The sequence below is a fragment of the Pleuronectes platessa genome, chromosome 20, assembly GCF_947347685.1.
Source record: "Pleuronectes platessa chromosome 20, fPlePla1.1, whole genome shotgun sequence".
Classification (NCBI taxonomy): domain Eukaryota; kingdom Metazoa; phylum Chordata; class Actinopteri; order Pleuronectiformes; family Pleuronectidae; genus Pleuronectes; species Pleuronectes platessa.
In genome coordinates, this window is record NC_070645.1 from 918,967 (window position 1) to 940,202 (window position 21,236).

The window sequence follows — 21,236 nt, forward strand, 5'->3', positions numbered from 1 at the left end:
GGTGAGTTTTTTTCGCTTGGGCTGACAATGAAGCATGATGTCACCTGGAGAAAGTGTGTGGTGTAGCATGACGATAAAAGTCTGCATGAGATTTCATCTTGGGGACCATTATCTGTTTTCACAAGTCTGGGTATCCCAAACATGGAGAAAGCTTTGTCAAGGACTGGAACTACTGTGTTAGGTGAGGTTGACCTAACACTCTTAACAACTGGGTAGAATGTAAACATCCACAACAACAAGCAGGTTCTCTCCAGTTGGAAGTGGTCCATAGAAGTCTGGTGCCAGGCTGCTTCTGGCAGAATGGATATTTTAGTGGCTCAGTATGTGCAGCTAGGGTGTTTGCCTGACAGGCAAGACAACTGCGTACTACTGCTTCTGCTTTGCGATCAATGTCTGAAAACAAAACGTTTACTCTGAGTAGTGGTTCGGTTTTAACAATGCCCTGATCTCCTTCATTGGCTAGAGGTAGCACTCTATCTTGTAGGATGGTGGGAATTACTATCCTAGTGCCCCACAATATGATGTCTGATGCATTTGATTTACTTAGTTCACTGCTAACTTGTTTGAACCACTTTAATATGGCAGCGATGAGACATGTAATCTGGGGGTCTACAGCTCCCTTTCAGTATTACACCTTGAAATCATGAGTCCCCATCATCAATCCTTGCAGGTGGTTTCGACCTGGGAGTGTTCCATATTGTTCCAATCTAATCTAATATGATTTCCAGTGCTTAGTGATCGGTCACTAGTGTTAGAGGATGACCATAAGATGTACAGGTGGAAATGCTCACAGCTCCACACAATAGCCAGTTCTTCCTTTTCAGTCTGGGAGTATCTCCTCTATATATCACTAAGAGACCGACTAGCGACTTGTTAATATTTGTTTCACTCGTTTTTTGTCATGCTGGAGGATTGTACCCAGTCCAACATTCAGTTCTGTCTTTCTGCCTGGGTAGAAGTATGACATGATTGTGTCCCTGATTAAGCTGTCTTTCAGTGTTTGTAAGGCTGCTTGCTGTTCCAGACCCCAAACCCAGGGTGTGTCTTGTCTGGTGAGCTTGCCCAGTGGCTCTGAAATGGAGGAGAAGTCCTTGATAAACCTGAAGCAATAATTTGCCATACCCAAAAGACTGGGTGGCATGCTGAACTGCAGCGACTTTTTGGGAACCACCGAAACATCTTATGCCGAGAAGATAAAACCGAAGAACTCTAGCCTTGATTTGTTGAACTCACATATCTCACGATCGCGTGTGAGACCACTGTCTTTGAGACTCTGGAACAGTGCTCTGAGGTCTTCGTCATGTTCGGCCTGGATGGCACTGTAAAACAATTATGTCATCACTAAGGTTCTTCAAACCAGAGAGACCATAAAGTGTTTAGTTGCTCCGTTTAACTAATGTATCACATCGACAATATTGGGGGTGATGTGTCATTCCCTCTATATGGCCATGTAAGCTTGGCGCATGTCAACACAAATTCTCACTTTGTCAGGTTCTTTAAGCTTGGGTGGTGCAACGAATGACGAAACCGATGGTGTTGGGCCAGTGACCTCCTCGATGATATCCTCTGCCTCCAGTTTCCAAAGCTTATCCTCGACCTTCTGGCGGATGTGGAAATGTACACATCGATGCAGTTGACGTGGGTTTGTTAGTTGATGTAAGGATTTATGTGAAGCTTTAACTGAAAGTCTTTTTGTTTTCCAATTCCTTGCAACAGCTCGCCTGTCCATCCACTAGCTCCTGTGCAACACTGTGAGACACTGAGGTGTGGATGATACTACTGTGACTTTAATTACTTTAATCAGTCCCAGTGCATTGGATGTGTTGTAACTGAGAATACTGACTCCACCACCTTTAATCACAAATAATGTACAGATAGTGTGTCTTTTTCTGTTCTTTTACTACATTGCACCTGAAAGAACCACTTACGGGCAATGGGACATCGGAGTGGACGGTTAAATCCTGGTGGTGGTGGTGTTGGGACATGGTTTTTGTGCAAACCACAGACCTCCCTTCAGTCAAACTTGAAACAAGGGAGCCGCATGTTCTGGAGTGAACTCAGTCTCCCAGAGTGCCACATGTTCCCTTTGTCTTAAGTCAGTCAAGGAATCAGTCTCCCAGAGGATGTAACAGGATGCTGCATGTCCTGGGATCTGGGCAATATCACACAAAGGTGTCAAGAACCTGGGGGGTCACTCCTATTGGTCACTCTGGTCCAAGACCTGTGAGGTCACCGGGGCCAATATAAGGAGAGGTCTGCCTTAAATCTCTCTCTTCTTCCATCCCGCCGAGGGCGGAAGGCTGCTCTCTTTCTCCAATCCTTCGAAGGCCAGCAGGCTCTTCTCCTACATCGCCAAGAGGGGGGGCCTGGCTGATCCAGCTTCCTTCTCTATCCAACCCACAACCGGAGGTCAGAGGTGCAGCTCCCAGCTCATCTTCTCAAGGAGATCTCCTCGCCCTTCAAGTTCTACAAAACTCCTCGTAGCGACGCGATGTCCTGCAGGAGAACTTCAACAAGCATCTGAGCACACGGCTCGACAGAATCGCGAATGCAGAACTCTACGACCACAAACCCAGGAGACGTCACAGAACTGCAACTGGACTGCAACTTCTCTTCCCCTTTCCCTCGGACTGGTAACATAATCTGGGCTTAATAATTATACTACGCTAAGCAAGACTGTTTATTTGATCGGTGTGTGTTTATAAGTTTGATATATGCTGTGATGATGTAGGTATGAGTTAAATGAAGGTTAGTGGCAGTTAGGCTCGCCACAGGCTTTGTCCCTGACTATCATTATCTGATTAACATACACACAGACACGCATAACATCTCACCAAGTTAAACCTTCCCCCTCAGCCGTAAAGCAACGGCCATAAAGCAACCTCAGAAGAAGGGGGGGGGGGGGGCTCTTATCTTAGGGACCATTTTTAAAGCATGCTAATTTACATTCACACACCTCCTTGTTAGTTAGTTTGATTGTTTAGTAATTTGTGTTTTTATACTTTATTATGTTCATAATAAATGTTCTTCTTTCACAAATGTTCTGTCATTAATATTGCATAAGTGAATCTTGCCAACTGTTACACTGTTAAGAACTCCATAAACCTTCATTGTCCATTATATAATCTTTAATGGTAAAATATTGAGATTTCTAATTGAACTAGATCTAAATGAGACTGATCTTAATCAATAAATTGTCTATCTTTTCCCTTCTATGAAGGGTGGTGCCCCGCGAGAACTTTAACCAATTAAAGTTATGATTTAATATTAATATTTTAAATATTAATGTTTTATATTTTATTTTGATAACCAAATTTATTGAGTGCCTAAAGGCACACCATTCTATGGTAACACTTTTTAAGCACTATTGCACAACAGTGGTGATGGTGGGGCTGAGTTGTGGAAGTGGTCAGTTTCTTGGATCTTGTTTCACTGACCCAATTTGCCGCTCCTGAATCAATCAAAATGCTATTGCTATTTAGCATGATTTGGGTTTGTGCATCTCCAGACATGTTCACAGCAGTGGTTTAACGTTTGCAGCTATTTACTCCAGCGAGGTCTGACCGAGCCAATGTCTTTTTCAGTGTCAAAAGATGGGAGAGAAGAAGAGTTAACGGCCATGTTTATGCCAACTGCCACATTCTTCTTTGCTAGCGTAGCTGTCTTAGCTTAGCCTCACTCTTAACATGTCTGGTATTTCACCTCTCTTCTCTTCTGGAAAACTGCACCATCCGTGTTGATTAGTCTGTGAATCATCTAACTTTAACCATGCAGTCAAATTTAGATGATCCACCAAGAAAGAGGGATTTATTATAACTCCTCTGTGCATTGTCCAATCAGCCTCATAACTCTTTCACATGATCACAGTTCCGCCCTGATCAGGTCAATATTGACTCATCATCACAGCGCCACCCACTGATACACTGTGAAAAGGATGTATCAGGTCCCACATTCGCAAGTGCTCTGGTCTGCACAGTGCTGCTTTCACAGCCCTAATTATCAGATAGATTTTAATTTGTTAATGTTAACAATGACTTCTACATGCACACAAAAGGCATGGAGTTCCACAACGTTCTGTCCTTGGACTGATACTCTTCACCTTACATATGCTCCTTTTAGGCAACATCACCAGAAAATGACCACATACACAACCATTGTTACGCAGACGACACCCAGCTGTATATATCTATGAACCCTGATGAATCTAATCACTTAGTTGAACTTCAGGAATGTCTCAAGGACATCCAGGCCTGGATGACCGAAAACTTCTTTCTTATAACTTCAGACAAAACTGAGGTCAGTTTAATCGGCTCTTAACATGTCAGAAAAAACACTGTCTGACCAGATAGTCCCCTTGGATGTATTATTATGGCCCCTAGCTCCACTGTGAGGAACCTTGGAGTTATGATTGACTAGGACATGTAATTTGAACCACATATAAAACAAGTCTCTGGGACAGCTTTCTTCCACCTGCAGGATATTATGAAAATTAGGAACATCCTGCCTCAAGAGATAGCAGAATGAGGCAACAAGGTGTGTAAAGGCAGTCCGACAGGCCAGGCAAGGACAATGAATGAGATGACAGCCAGTGGTAGAGAGAAGGCCCCACATGCTCCCTCTGTCCAACCTTACATGTACTCCTCAATCACTCCACTCTGCAGCAAAAGCATCTGGCTGGGAAAGTGAGGGTAAGGCAAGACTTGTCACTTCAAGACCAGACACTAGGCAGCTAAGTGGAGCACTTGAATGAAAGTTGATGGCAGACCAACCTTATATCAGACCTTGTGCAATGGTTGGCCATTATTTAAATCATCAAGTTTATTGTACTCTGGGAGGATTCAGTGGAGGAAGCCTACGAGCGCAGCAAACTGAGGTACGTTCAGTCAGAGCAGTAGGCGGTCAAAAGTCAGAGCGGTAGAAGTAGGCTGCAGAGGGTTTGTGGCAACTTTAACATCAAGGCTAAATTGTTGATTTCCAGCTCTCTGTGAATCGACAATTCTTAGTTATCTTGCTGCTTCAGCAGTAGCAGACTGAACAGCATGACCTCTTTAAGATCTATTTTATAGTTCATTAGTTTTTAGTGGGTCCGGTAGTTCATTTTTTGGGGCTTTATTTCCGTTAGATTAAAGTTTGTTTTTAGTTTAGGTTAGAGGAGGATCCGTATATCTTACCTACTGCATCACTGCCTGGTTGTGCAACTGCACAACTGTTGAAAAGAAACAGTTGGTAAAGGCAGTTTGCTCGGCCTGTGCTAATGCTCCAGAGCAAATTCTGAATTAGTTGTTGTTGTTATTGAGTCCCCAGTGGTTAGCGCGGTTGGCGGTCCGATTTACACTTGCCAAAATGTCCTTGGGCAAGATATGGCCCTTTCTAATAGAGAAAATCCTGAACTTAGATGCACGGCATGCATGTGTGATTGTCAAACTTTACTGTCAATTGCTTGAGTAGTCATCAGCACTACAAAAGTGCTATATAAATACAGACATTTACAATTTGTAAATGGTTTGTATTCCGGGTGTGCAGCCTTTTATAAACAGGCTATGGTGCAGAGTTTTATCTGAAGTGAATGTTTTGTAGTCATTGTTTTTCATGAAATTACATTTAATTACCTTGATTCAGATTTGTGGTGTGTATATACATTTGAATGATATGCTTAACATTACAACCTCTGAGTGAACAATGTTGCATAACTTGTTTTGACCAAGGTTGGCTGCAGCATGCTGACGACCAACTCCCACTTGTATCGTCATCCAACCAAAACAACTTACCGAAGAACACATTCCAAATAAGAACACGCACGCACGCACGCACGCACGCACGCACACACACACACACACACACACACACACACACACACACACACACACACACACACACACACACACACACACACACACACACACACACACACACACACACACACACACACACACACACACACACACACACACACACACACACACACACACACACGGAAGAGACTTCCGGGAGAACATGCACGCACCCACGTCAGCACCGGCCACAAGACTCAGATCGAGGAACATAAATACTACTGCACATGCCGGAATAAACAGACCCCTTTTGGAACTGCAATCCTGTCTCTGTGTGTTCTTCATAAGCCACCAGCTACAACATTACTTACCCAAGTTCGAAACTTTTCAAAATCAAAGATTGGTAATTCAGCTGAATATATGAATAAAAACTGTTTAAAAATGTTTTCCTGTCAACTATACACTATACCTATATGAGACAAATTGTGATTTGTGAATATGGGTTATTCAAATAGAATTTGATTGATTATCATGTGTAAATTTGTGAATAGCAAAACTTTGACTGAGTGGTCATCAGTCATCGAGTCATCAAGACTAGAGAAGCACTATATAAAAACAAATACCATTACACTTCCTCAAGTCCTCCAGTGACCAAGTTTAAACCGGATGGACACATAATACTTAATGTAAGTAAATCAAACCTCTCAACAAAGATGCCAGCCTGCACTACATGGACAATGCTGCGGAAGCGTGGCTTGTCTTCATTTCGGCGTAGCATGATGCCCCTTTGCCGGGTAAAAGTTGAAGCCAGCCAGTCACGAACTTCTGATGGAACAAAGTCTGACCTGATGTCACTGAGCTCATCCTCTGGATCCAGCAGCCGCCTGTGGAAGATTCACATAAATCCCAAAACTCATACACTGCACAATTTCTGGAATCTACTTTTCACATCAACATTATATTGATGGCCTGACTAACACTGTTTATATACTTGTACTGTTTATTCATACAATTTTTTACTCACAGCTCTTTGGGTAAGGGTGAATTTCACTCAAGTTTTATAACAAATTCATAAGGAAATAGACACTGGACCCTGCTGTTACCTTAACTTTTGCAGTTGTGCCTTTTGTTTATTATTTATTTCCTATTTCTGAAAAACAAACAGTTATTGGTTTATGGGTATCAGATTTAAAAAATTTATAACAAAATAATGGTTTTGGTTTGCTAATTGAATATGAAAAGTTCAAATGATACAAGGATTTGATCCAATACCGGTGTATGTGTGGTTTAATATAAAACAGAACTGAGATAAAAGCTCCTTGCCTGGTTTCATCATTGTATACATGTTCGAGGACAGATGCAGCATACTCCAGGTTTTTCTTCAGGTTCACCACAGATGCCTCCCCCTTCTCCAGTTGCTTAACAAGACATCTCAACCTGCAATACACACACACGCCACATCAACATTACTTCTTAATTTAAACAATGCCTAATGTTTGATTTGCAGTGATGAATAATACAAATAAAAAATGCCCCTATTGTAAAGTCCCGTCCTGTCTGATAGTTTGTTTCTCCTGTGTGGTCATTATTTATGTTCTGTGTTGTGTTTACCTACTTATCTCTCCTCTCTTTTCAGACACGTCATGCCCTTCCCTTGTGTGTCTGCCCCGCCTTGATTGTTTTCACCTGTCTCTAATCACCTTGTGTATATAGTCTGTGTGTCCCTGTCTTCTCGTTGCCAGTTCGTCTTAGTTTCTCTATGTCTCTAGCGTCCCAGTGATTACCCGTTTTTGATAGATCTCTTGTTGCCGACTACCGCCTGTCTAACGGATTACGTCTCTGCCACTCCCTTTCTGGATACTCTGCCCCATCATCGACTGCCTGCCCGTGTACCGACCTTGGACCAAACTTACTACAAACTCTGCCGCTGCCTTTTCCCATTTGGATTTGTGTACTTTTGTATGGACTGCCTATCCGTGTATCGAACCCAAATAGTAAAGTTTGTCTATTGCACATACCTTTGTTTCCGAGTCGTGCGATTAGATCCTCAAACTATACTGCATTCATTACATCTATTACTGAAATAATGTTTATAGTTAAAATTGTCAAGCTTCACCCAACATTTTAAAGAGGGTGGATGGATAGAAGGATCTTCACCATCACCATGAATACCTAAATTATTCAGAAAAAAATATTTTCTAGTCTGTAATTAACAAAAGACCAAAGGCCACTTCTGTGATTGGCTGGGTGATAAATGCAGATATGACACAGAAGACCAGGAGTTAGTTAAAAGGCAAAATCTTAACTCACACTCAAAATCATAATGCATCCGGTCTAGTTGGGGAAGCAAAAGTCAAAAAAATTAATATAGTAACAAGGGACAAACATGAAGAGGCTACATAAGGAAGAATGTGAAAGATAGTGTATATACCAGGGTAACTGTAACAATGTTAAGGTAACAATGAAAATGCTAATTTAGACAAGATATCTCTGGACAGTAAACACACAGGCAGGAACTAATCAGCTAATAAGTGAATGAAGTCAACAACGACTTTTGGCTCTGAGCCCCTACATCAAGACAGATGAAGCCTGGTGTCAGTATAGGAAATTTAAAACAGCCAATGGGCTTTGGCCCCTGATTTATGGGCAAGCCATTGGCCAAAAACAACATTAGAAAAAAAAAGGCCGACAGATAAAATGCACTTTATGCCAGAGAAGAGAAGAGCTTTTAATGCATCCTGAGTGGGCCATTTTCAAAGCCTCCACTGAAGAGGGGGCCAAATGTGATCAGCTGATCAGTGGTGCCTGTCAAGTTGACAGGGTTATGGTCTGTCAACTAAGAACCCACTGGGGGACACCAGCCTGGAGCCAACTGAAGAAGGAGGCCTTTAGGGGTTGTTTGGCAGAGGGGCCTCCTGCGGCAGCAAACAGGATTCAGAAGGCACTTTGAGTACCTCCTAAATCCAGTCATCGGGTCGAAAGATTCAGTAGAAGTCTCACATGTATCCCTAACAGAGGTAGCTAATGTAGTAAAGAAGATGGATGTTGATGAGATTAGCCCTGAAACCATTCAGCAGAAGCAGTAGCCATTGTTGGGCTGTTGTGGCTGACACATCTCTCCACTGTAGCATGTACAATGAGGACAGTACCTGTAGCAGAGTAGCAGACCAGACCCTTTTTTTTTTTTTTAAAAGGGGGCCACAAGGTGTGCTCAGAGTACTAGAGTAAAAGTTACTGATCAGCCTCCCTGTTAATTGCAATTGTCACAGTTGACCAGCATGTATATGACCATTCAGTCTACATGTGCGTTATGTACATATTTTAGCTGCATTTAAAAATGGTTGTTGAATGTGAGAAACTGTTTCAAATAGCTCTAAAATACAAAAATAGGAAATAAATTGATAAATAATTTAATAGCTTTGCAAACATTGCTTAACCTAAACAACCTAAATTACAGTGGAACGTGGGTCCTTTGATTATGTAAAACCCAGATGTAAGGCTGCAACACATTCTCCTCTATATCATCTTCACATGGTAATTGTGGATGATACATTTACAGGATAGAGCAGAAAATAAAGATAAATAATAACGTTAAAAAAAAATGGGCAAGTTTAGTATTTTGTCTTTAATTAAGAGTTTTTATATGTGTGTTATTTCTGTGTATGTGTATATATTAAACCTGAGAGCAGTCTTCTCCATAGCGTCAGGTGCATCAGGATATGGCAGCTCACCAGCCAGGACCTCCTCAGCACTGCATGGGCTGATCAGAATTCCTTTGTGGTCAGTGATGTCAATGCCGGCTGTGATAGTGGTACATAATGCATTCTGGGACCATGAGCCTAGACAATTTCCATACAAAAAATTAGACTTTTTCTTGCTTTAACAAAATTTAGTATTTTAAATCACACTTTCACATCATAACTATCTTTACTGTGCCCCTGATTATAATGATACCTGGGGCCTGTACTGCGAAGCAGATTCAGGTAAAGTGGCTATGGGGCGCTGGTTATCAACTTGATAAGTCAACCCAGGTTTTGCCCCCTCTTGATATGAGTGTATGCACATAAAAGTGTTACTGCAGATGACCAATCACAGGCATGGACAAAGTTACAGGCAGCAGAGCTGCATGTTTCACAACGGGAAGCAAACCATTATATGAGAAAAATACAGGAGAAATACATTATCCAGACTAAGGGAAACACAGTTACAGCTGGCAGAGAATCATAGGTTGTTTAATGTATCAATGTTTTATGGTAAAACCTTCCTATCATTACAGCAAGAGTAGATCTGACGATAATTTACCGGTAGTTTGTTTCCATTACATTAATACGTTAATTTCATGTTTTCTCATTGTGTGTATGACAGTTTTATATTTATTCTTTCATGTGCAACTCTGGTGGGTTCAAACTTTGGAACAAATGAAGAATAAACACCAGCATCACCAACAGTACAAAAACTACTCCGTCAATCAAAGAAACTTAGGACAATGCAGACAGCGGTACTGTGAGCGCATTGCTCCTTCCTGTCGGGTTGGTCATGTTTGGCTCCAGCAGCTGGCAGATGAGAATCTATGTTTTTGACATTAATACTTATCAGTGTAGGCAAATGGATTATGTCCGATTATTCGTAGTATAGGCCAGCGAATTTTCAGAACTGAATTGGAAATTTAAAATTTGGATAGCTGATGAACTCACGTGCAAATCGGGCCAGTGGACAGCGGGTGTCTTTCCCCATCTCATTGGCCACTGGAAAGTGAAGAAAATTCAATAAAATTGTATTAGTATAGCACCAAATCATAATGTATTCTCTCAAGGCACAGAAACTAAAACTCTCAAAACCTGCTGTGCTGAGATCAAAGAACTGGAGCAGTAGAGAAGCTGTGGAGGAGCTGCGTGACTGCCTTGAAAACACTGACTGGGACATTTTTAGAACTGCTTCCAACAGCCTGGACGAATACACAGATGCTGTGACGTCCTACATCAGCTTCTGTGAAGACAGATGTATTCCGACACGCACAAGGGTGTGTTATAACAACGACAAGCCCTAGTTCGCAGCAAAGCTCAAACTGCTTCGTTGGAGAAGGAGGAGGCCTTCAAGAATGGGGACATGGATAGGTTCAGACTGATTAAATACTCGTTTGGCAAGGAGATTAAGGAGGCCAAACGACAGTATTCAAAGAAGCTGGAACAACAGATTGCAGCCAACAACTCCTCGTCAGTCTGGAAAGGCCTTTGTGTGATCACCGGTTGCAAAACCAAATCCCCCCACTCTGTGGAAGACTTGAGACTTGCAAACGAACTGAATGACTTTTATTGTAGATTCGAAAAGACACTCTCAACCTCCCCCCCCCCCCCCTCCCGCAGCTATCACACCTCTTCTCCCCAGCCTGGACAAAGACAGTAACCCCCCCCCCCCACATAATGGCCCCAGACTGGCCCATCCCCTCCATCCCCCCATCACACCTCTCTCAATTCAGGAGAGAGATGTAAATAAGCTCCTGAAGAAACTGAACCCCCGCAAGGCAGCTGGACCAGACGCTGTCTCCCCCTCCACACTGAGGCACTGTGTGGATCAGCTTTCTCCAGTGTTCACGAACATCTTCAACACCTCACTGGCTGAATGTGTTGTACCCGCCTGCCTCAAAACATCCACCATTATCCCCGTTCCCAAGAAGCAGAGGATCACAGGCCTTAATGACCACAGACCAGTCGCCCTGACCTCTGTAGTAATGAAGACGTTTGAGCGCCTCGTGCTGACCAACCTCAAGACCATAACAAACTACCTCCCTGACCCACTGCAGTTTGCCTACAGAGCCAACATGTCCGTAGACGACGCAGTCAACATGGGACTCCACTTCATCCTCCAGCACCTCGACTCCCCTGGCACCTACGCCAGGATCCTGTTTGTGGACTTCAGCTCCGCATTCAACACCATCTCCCCAGCTCTTCTCCGGGACAAGCTGACACAGCTGAGCGTGCCTGAGCCCTCCTGCAGGTGGATCACTATCTTCCTGACCGACAATTTTAATTTAATTTCCAATGGGGACGAGGCTGCCTACAGAGAGGAAGTTAACAGCCTGGCTTCCTGGTGCAGCCAGAACCACCTGGAGCTGAACGCTTTAAAAACTTTAGAGATGGTAGCAGACTTCAGGCGGAGCCCAGCCCAAACAGCTCCCCTCACCATGTGTGAATCCCCCGTTAAAACAGTGGAGTCTTTCAGATTCCTGGGGACGATCATCGCACAGGACCTGAGATGGGCGGAGAACATCACCTCCATCATCAAGAAGGCCCAGCAGAGGATGTTCTTCCTGCGGCAACTGAGGAAATTCAAAATGCCGCGGAAAGTGATGGTTGAGTTCTACACTGCCATCATTGAGTCCATCCTCACCTCATCAATCACCGTCTGGTTCGCTGCCTCCACTGCCAAGGATAAGGGCAGACTGCAGCGGATCATTCGGTCAGCTGAGAAGGTCATCGGCTGTGACCTGCCGGCTCTCCTAGACCTGTTCCACTCCAGGACCAGTCGGAGAACACGCAAGATCATTGCTGATCCTTCCCATCCCGGTCACAACCTGTTCCAGAGACTCCCGTCCGGAAAAAGGTTCTGGGCTATCAGGACTAAAACCTTGCATCACCTGAACAGTTTTTTCCCCATGGCAGTGGGGCTCAGAAACAAGCCCCCTGCCTCACACTGACTCTGCTGACCCCCCTCGCACATAATTTAATTTATATCTCTATATTAGTGGCATTATCACCAATCTCTGCACCTTAGAACCGCACGTAACTCTCTTACTGTATATATTGTTGTTTGATTTTGTTGTTGTTTTTATATTGTTGTTTGTACAGTTCACCAACCACACCAAGGAAGTTTCCTGTACGTGCAAATATACATGGCAATAAAGATAATTCTGATTCTGATTCTGATTCTGATAAAGTGGGGTAATGACATTAAAATTGCAGAGAAACCAATGTGGAATATGGCCAAAATGGCCACTAAATGCCAAATGGCGGGTTAGCTGTTGCGTTTTTCTAATTGCACCTCTGACTTTTTTGTTTGTCTGGTCATGATACACCTGTTTATCGATTTTTTTGAAGATCCAGGGGTCTCGGGGGGCACCGTTGAGCCATTTTGCCCCACCCATTGAAAATTCCCCAGAATACGTAATTTTTCACCACTTTTTAATTTTCTACAAATTTTGGTAAGAATTTGAGCATGTTAAAGCCCTCAAAAAGTGAATTGCTCAAAAAAAATTACAAATAATAATAATAATCCTTAAAATTTCAATAGGGCCTCACTCTGTCTCACTCTGTACGGTGCTGGGGCCCTATTAATGATCCTTAAAATGTATATAGTGTCAAGTGTCGTCCTGTCCGATAAGTTGTTTCCCCTGGGTGGTCATGATTTATGTTCTGTGTTGTGTGTTCCTACTAGGGATGAGCGAGTACAGAATTATGTGCATCAGTATCTGTATATGTTTCTCAGCTTCTCCTTCCTCTTCTCCATCCTTATCACTTCAAATAAATTAATATCTCATCAATACATGTTACTGACTTCAATTTTTCCCCGGAGTCCCTTTGCCTTATCGTCTGCAGATCCAGGGCTGTGGCTGCGGCTATGTTGTGAATTATGATGGTTGATCGTGTATCAGAGATTGTGATCGTAATGGTGGATCCAGTTTGGCGGATTCTGTTATGTGTTGACATCTGATAATGGTGGTGGACCAAGATCGAGGTGGCAGCTGATGGTGGATCCTGACTGTGGACTATAGCGGCATCCGATCTTGATGGTGGATCATGATCGTGGTAGCTGCTGACCATGGACTATGATTACAGCAGGACTGCTTGATAAAGTATTTATCCTCAGATACTTGACCATTTCTGACAATAATCCATCAATTCATTGACCTTCAGGTATGCTACAAAATGTTTATTCTAATCAATGCTGCACATACCCTTATCTTGCTGATGTTCTCTTTTACACTTGACATCTATTGCACTTCTGTCCATCCTGGGAGAGGGATCCCTCACATGTGGCTCTCTCTGGGGTTTCTACCTTCTTTTTACCCTGTAAGTAGTTTTTTTTTGATAGTTTTTCCTTACTCTTGTTGAGGGTTAAGGGCAGAGGATATCACACGTTGTTAAAGCCCTATGAGACAAATTGTGATTTGTGAATATGGGCTATACGAACCCAATTTGATTTATTGATGTGTGTTAATGGTAATGTACCGGATATTCCTGGCCTGGCTTCAGGCCTCACTCAGCCAAGTTTTAGGAAACTAGATACGAAGACCAGAAGTTTGACCTCCAGCCAATCCTCTAACCATAAAAGCCCCATTTCAGACACGAAACGAAGAACAAGGGCTGCTGTTCCTCCAAACAAACTGTTCTAACCTGACAGCATTATTTATATGACTGGCACTGTAGTGTATTCAGATGGAACTGGTTGAGGGGTGTGTCTCCAAGAAGCAATGTTCACCTCAACTTCAGTGCTTCTCTTCACGCTCAGAGCAGGGACTCACCATTAGGACATAACACAGACATAGGCCATAAAACCGTCTTAAACAAAAGATGCACTCGACTTTATGCAGCACTACACAGCATTGATTTACGTGATGCATGCTGTTCCTAGCACAATGCATGCTGGTTAGAATTTTTGTCCGACTTCAGAGCTGCTCATGTGACCTTAAAGCTGCAGTTACACTGTGCTTTTGATCTCCTCCAGCTGCAGCTTGGAGTCCACCTCTGTAATGAAACAACTCTGCTCTGATTGGCTAGAGGCGTCACTGACAGGCGTGGTTTTAGTATAGAAATTGAGTTTGGTTTTCTGCTTCGTATATTCATGAATGTAGATTGCGGAACTATTTGGTTTTCCATGCATTCAATGTTTTTATAAAATAAGTTTTACATTGGTTTGGCAGGGGTCTGGGCATGGTTGTGGCTTTCCTCTGCAGGTCCCTGGCACACCTGCAGCTGACCACTAATCGTGTGCTGCAGTATAACAACCCGTGTCTTCACTCCACTCGTCAACAGATTACAAGGGTCTACCACCCTGTTTTGGCTTATTAGTACTTTGGATCCATGTAACTTGCGATCTGCTTGAGTCAGGCTTGAACGAGCCAGTGCAACCAACCTGCTTCCTGCCTATCTGTCTGTCTGTTGCACCCATGGGTAAGTGCATTCAATCATGAGGGTACAAGCTCAGAACAACAAGAATCAAGAAAGTGCAATTTTCTACAAGAAAGCCAAACTACAAAATGCTATAGGTAAGTGCAGTATAAGTGCAACTAAATCGATATATGTTTTTTTTTTATTCTGTCACACCGCGGTGAGGGTTGTCTTGTCTTGGGGTTTCTGTCTCGTAACTTCCTGTTTTATTTTGAAATCCTAACTCTCCTCTCGTTTCAGGTCACTTGCCCTTCATCATGTGTCACTGATTCCGGATTGTTTCCACCTGTTCCCTTCACCCTCATGTGCTTATAGTCTGCGTCTCCCCTTTGTCTTGTGCCAAAGTGTTTCGTACTTGTCCGTGCACCTAAGCCCTTTTCCACAGTCATTGTCGTTTTCTGCCTATGAGTTTTGCTACGCCACGTAAGTTGTTTTCTGTTTCCTCCTTGAGAGTGATTTTTCGTTTGTTAAAGTTTTCTAGTTTAGCTTCGTTTTGTGTTTGTAATCTGTTGTTCTTCCTCCCTTTTGGAGCGATTTATGTTTAGAGAGTTTTAGTTAGTTTGATGAGCCTCCTATGTTTTATACCTCTTTCTTTTTCTAGTGAGTGTTTTGTATATATTAAGTCAGTTTTTTCATAGCCCGATTGTTTGTCACTCTTCTTAGAGGATCAGAATTCAATAAAGTGTGCTGGTACGTGTATCCTCTGCATCTGAGTCCTCATTTCAGTCCATGCCTGACATATTCAAGGTATATTCTGAAGACATGTGTAGACTTTCTGCTGTCCTGATGTCATTGGGGAGCTCGTTCCACCATTTAAAATAATGACTGTTTTAATATTTAGGTAAGGTATAACACAATTCCCACATATTAGTCATTAACTTTATCACAACACAATTCATTTGAACATATTCAGCTACCACCATAAGCCTGTGACATTTTCAGACAGGTCGTTTTCTTATACAGAAAAAGTGTAATTTTCAGCCAGTTCCAAATTCTGTGGCTGGCTCAGATGAATTTTCTTCCCTGCACATTGGAGACAGAAGTCACTGCAAGGCAACGCAATGTTGTCTAATGGTTAACATTCAGAGAGAGGTTTTACACTATTACATCGAAAACAATAGGTTCTGGGTTGAGCTTAACAAAGGATCTGTGTGAGAAGGTGAATGCAATTTAGGAAGTCCATAACAGGCAAATTTATAATACAAATAATTTCTATCTGCCAGTTACCCCTTTGGTCATTCCCTTCAACACTTCGGCTTGATTTTATTGAATAAGGAAATTATTAGAGACATTTTCTTCTACAGAGGAGAACAAAGATCCATTGAATTCATGATCCAGGACCGATTATTAATACAATTTGCTCTAATATGAGCTGGTACCCCCTTTTCATAACAATTGCAACTTTATCTCAATTGGTCTGTGTTTTTTTTAATCTTAATGACCACTCAAAGCACTTTCCACTATTCACATTACTATATAAAGCACTTCTTGACTGACAAAGCCAATTCTCACCCACTAATCGCAGAGCCATCAGGAGCAATCTTTTCTGAGGACAATTTAACAGTCCCCACCCGCCCATCGTGTGTGCCTGCATGTGTGTTTGCGTGCATGTATGTGTACATATGAAATTAGGACGACAAGGGGATAAAGAACCACTAGATTACACTCTGTGACAAAGGGTACTTAATTAGTGATAAGGACTCCCTGAGCTCAGCACCCTAGCAACTAAAACCACACACACAAAACAAAAATTTTGCAGCTAAGCAAACAGTAATTTCCTCTCTCATCTGGTTCCCTCAGAGAGGAGAACCTGTAAACACATGCACACAGATAATCCTCTGTTATTTCCTTTGTTTATACTGAGTCACAGTCAATAACAGACCCTGGTTACAAAGAGTTTCATTAATCAAGCCAGGCTGGCAATCATGGTTGTATGCAGGCCCCCTGTCGTAAAGTCCTCAAGTTGGTAGAATCCATCAAACTGTCTCACCAAATTTGGCCATTTGCAAGATACTAGTTGCATACAGACAGTGCACTTCTCAGTATTTTCTCTGGAGGAGGAGCATATGTGAACGCAAAGGTCTGATTGAGATGCTCCGCAGTTACTGCAGACTTTTTAAACGTGTATAAAGTGTCTAGAAAACCAGTAGAAGAGAGCAAGGGATCCCAGCTGGATTCACCATGAGGGAACAGGAGGGTTGATGAAGCCTCTACCACGCCACAAATGCTAAAAAGAAAATTACAAAACTATTTCCCACTGAAACAGCATTGGCATACGTGAATAAGACAAAGACGTTAACAGAGTTTTGCTTCCTGTCTCTGCCTGCTGCACATGGCTGCTTTAACTCTCGCCTGAACAAAGCTCATGTTACCCTATTTTTTCAAAAGTTAGATATGCCCTGCCACAAAAGCATGTTGATGCCATGTCACAAATAGAGAAAAAGATGACATAATGGAAAAGTGTTTTAATAGGGTCAGTCTCCACCTGGTCCAAAATGCTGCAGCACAAGTGCTGACAGGAACTAGAAGGAGAGATATTATTATCACTGTCTTAGCTTCTCTGCTTTGGCTCCCTGTAACATTCAGAATACAATTCAAGATCCTGCTCCTTAACAATCAAGCCCCTTCATATATCTAAGATTTCATAACTCCCACTCTGGGCTCTACATCTAAGGTTGGACTTAAAACATTCCTTTTCGATAAAGCCTATAGTTGGATGGATCAGGTGAGTTATGCTGCTAAAGGCCAAGGTAGCTGGGGGATCTCCCATCATGAAGCTGCTGACAATTGCTTTGGATATTCTTCAAGGGGAAGATAATGCAACTGTCCTGTATCAATCAAGGCCTTAATGGCTAAAACAATAGGAATGAAGGACAACCACTCTCGTATGACATCTGGACTACCCAATGTCATAATCGATGTAAGTGTATTTTTGTTCATGTTCACATGCTTAGTTTTTTCATACAAAAACAATGTTAACAAAACTTACATGTGGCCTACACAAGGTATATTTTAGCAGAGGAACTGACTGTACCGTGTATACCAAGTGTTTGTGTATAAGAGTTGATTGGAACAGCTGAGGTTAGTCGTCAAATTAACTCTCCCTGTAATCAAAAGGTGGCAGTTCATATCAGGTGGCGGAGCCAGAAAATTTTCAGTGGGATTGCCATGATAATTCTGGCGTGGCCAAAATAAATCACTATGACATTAACATAGAAATATGTTTGAGTAGAAAATGCAGGGCTATATAAAGGCAAAGCTTACATTGTCAAAGTATATAAATGTGGTGCGATATACAAACTATCTTCCAAATAACAGATTATTTATTATTCTATTTTTATATTCATGCTTGTTTTTAAACCTTATGTCTAGAGTTGTGTTGATGGTTGCTGAGGTTTATTTAAATATTTGATCTTGTATCTAGGGCTTTGTGATGAAAATAAAGCTCAATTCTGTAATACAAGTGTCCAAAACTACTGACTATCAGGGCTGCATGCTATTATGAAAACATGCGATATCATTGTTTAATACGGCAATGACGATATGCAATGCGATAAAAAAAAAAACATAAACCGGCTATGGAGACTGACAGCTCAGCAGCCGAGAGAAGGCTCACAGCCTGGCCACAGCGCCGCCAAGTCCGGGCTTTTTATACATGTTTGGACTGTGAAAAGTTATTTGTAAGTAGATTTTGGCAGCTCTGTCAGTAATGTGCTGCTCCTCTCTCTCCACCATTTTGCCAGGTGGTGTGTCATCCATATAAAGCCAAACAGAGCACGACGCCATCTCCACATATATTTACTTAGTGTACAAAGTCTGTTTATATTCAGAGAGAGAGAGAGAGAGAGAGAGAGAGAGAGAGAGAGAGAGAGAGAGAGAGAGAGAGAGAGAGAGAGAGAGAGAGAGCAGAAATGCACTGTTTGTTCCTGATTCAGTCCGCTCTGATGTTCTCCAGTGGGCCCACTCCATTAAGAACAAAGAGAACACCCACTTCTTGTCTGCTTTGCCTCTTGCCCATACCCACCTTCCCTGGTCACACATTGCTCTAGACTTTGTCACAGGCCTTCCCCCATTTAATGGTAACTCAGTCATCCTCACAATAATTGATCAATTTTAAAGCGGCTCACTTCATTCCTCTCTCCAAGCTCCCATCCTCCAGGGAAACTGCGGATCTACTGGTTTCCCATTTGCTCCGTCTGCATGGCATACCCGTTGACATTGTCTGACAGGGGACCCCAGTTAACATCCCAGGTATGCAAATCCTTCTGTTCAGCTCTTGGTATTAATGTCAGTCTTCCTTCTGGATATCACCCCCAGTTCAACGGCAAGAACGAGCGGGAAAATCAGGAGATGGAGACTGCACTACGCGTGTGACTTCTACTAACTCATCCTCCTTGAGTGCTCAGCTACCCTGGGTTGAATATGCCCACAATACCCTTACCAACACCTCGTCAGGAGGGAATTGGCTGAGGGAATTTAAACCGGGAGAAAAAGTCAATGGTTTGGTTTTGTATTTATATAGCGCTTTTCTAGTCTTGATGACCACTCAAAGCGTTTTACAGTACAGTTTTACATTCACACATTCACACACACATTCATACAGTACATCTATTCGCAGCACTTTGTTATTCTATGGGGGGTCCATTCGGGGTTTAGCATCTTGCCCAAGGACACTTCGGCATGCAGATGGGTCAGACTGGGGATCGAACTGCCGACCTTCAGGTTGGAGGACGACCACTCTACCCCTCAGCCACAGCCGCCCCTAGTACTTGTATTGCTCCCCTCTTCTAGCTCTAAATTACTCGCCATGTTGAAAGGGCCCTTTTTTGGTCACACATCGAGTGGGGTATGTCGTTTGTGAAGTTGTGTGGTCTGTAAGGGGTTGAGTCACACAAATATACAACCTCAACCTCCTGTATGCATGGAAAGAAGGAGAACCCATTTCTCTGGTGTCCCTGGTGAATGAAAGAGATTGCTCTCTTGTAATAACTATTGCCCAATCCCATTTCACCCCTTGGCCCTACCCCTAGTGGGTATTGCTTTAAATCTTACCCATGAATAGGGACAGCCCTTCGACAAGCCGTTACATCATCACTAGTCATAAGGAAAAACCTGACACGTCATCAGCAGTCATCAATGTAAACAGACGAGTTTTTCAGGGGATGTCATTCTAATAACTTTGTTAAGATCTTATATAAACCAATGCTATTGTTTTGCAGGATTTCCCTTAAGCTCAATAACATCAAATTTGGTAGAAACATTTACTTTGTTTGTTTCAGTTGTCAAAGGTAAAGGTTACAGTGTCCTTTTAGATGAAAAAAGTATTTAGAAATTGACTGACATACGATGGTAATGTACCGTAATTCTAGTTTCCATAATGTTTTACAGAGCAGAACATTTACATTTACATTTACTGAAATAGGCCCCAGTATAGACAGATACACAACTTTTTAACTATATCTTACACTGACATGTTGTAGAGCTCGAGAACAATTTGATGTAAATCCAAATAAAGTAGTGCTGTCAAACGATTAAAATATTTAATCGCGATTAATCACATTTAAGTCAGTTAACTCAAAATTAATCGCAAATTTGTATCTATTCTAAATGTCCCTTCATTTAGTTTTTTCCCCATAATTTTTTTTCCGTTTTAATGGGTTTAAAGTGGGTTGGCTTGCTTTATGCAAATGTTTTATTTTATTGAAAAACAACATTGCCGACATTAACGCCGTTAATAACGCATTTAACTGACAGCACTAAAATAAAAGATACATAACTAAGTGAGGCAGGAACAATAGCTTAAGGTGTCAGTGCAGAATACAGCATATTTAGAAAAATTTAAATAAGTTAAATAAAAGGATCACTTGTTAAGCAATACAAAAGCAAAAACTTGATTTATCTCTCTCATACACACACACACACATAAAACAAACATACTGTAACAAAGAGTCTTTTACCGATAGTAAAGCTGAAGCCGTCAATGCTGATAGTGGCACTCCGACACTTTTTAAATCCCTGATTCTTAGATGTTGGTTCTGTCATTGTGGCTCTTAATATTTACTCCTCTGATCCCTTTCTCTCAGTGAATAGGTGTGGAGAAAGCAGAGTATTGCTTCCCAGGAGAGGAGGAAACTCATAACATGTTACCCCTGAGAGGCTGTAACCCTGGCAGTGATTGCTGGAGGGTGGAGGTGCTGCTGAGCACTCAGCACTCATGTTAAGGAGGGACGCTGGGATCCTGACCCATCCTCCTCCTTGCTCTTAATCCTAAAGCCACCTGTAGGAGCACATACAGTGCCTT

At 42.3% G+C, this 21,236-nt stretch overlaps 1 protein-coding gene across 1 annotated transcript in view; it reads right to left on the reverse strand.

Annotated features, from left to right (window-relative positions):
* pde1ca (phosphodiesterase 1C, calmodulin-dependent a) overlaps nt 1-20,992 on the reverse strand; it is a 142,337-nt gene extending 121,345 nt beyond the window's left edge. Inside the window, exons 1-5 of the mRNA XM_053412856.1 lie at nt 20,893-20,992; nt 10,466-10,516; nt 9,451-9,610; nt 7,095-7,208; nt 6,473-6,655 (exon numbers count right to left, since the gene is read on the reverse strand). Of these exons, the coding sequence (XP_053268831.1) occupies nt 6,473-6,655; nt 7,095-7,208; nt 9,451-9,610; nt 10,466-10,516; nt 20,893-20,977 (593 nt within the window). The 5' untranslated portion in view covers nt 20,978-20,992. The remainder of the gene's footprint in view (nt 1-6,472; nt 6,656-7,094; nt 7,209-9,450; nt 9,611-10,465; nt 10,517-20,892) is intronic.
* Nucleotides 20,993-21,236: the final 244 nt, after the last annotated feature.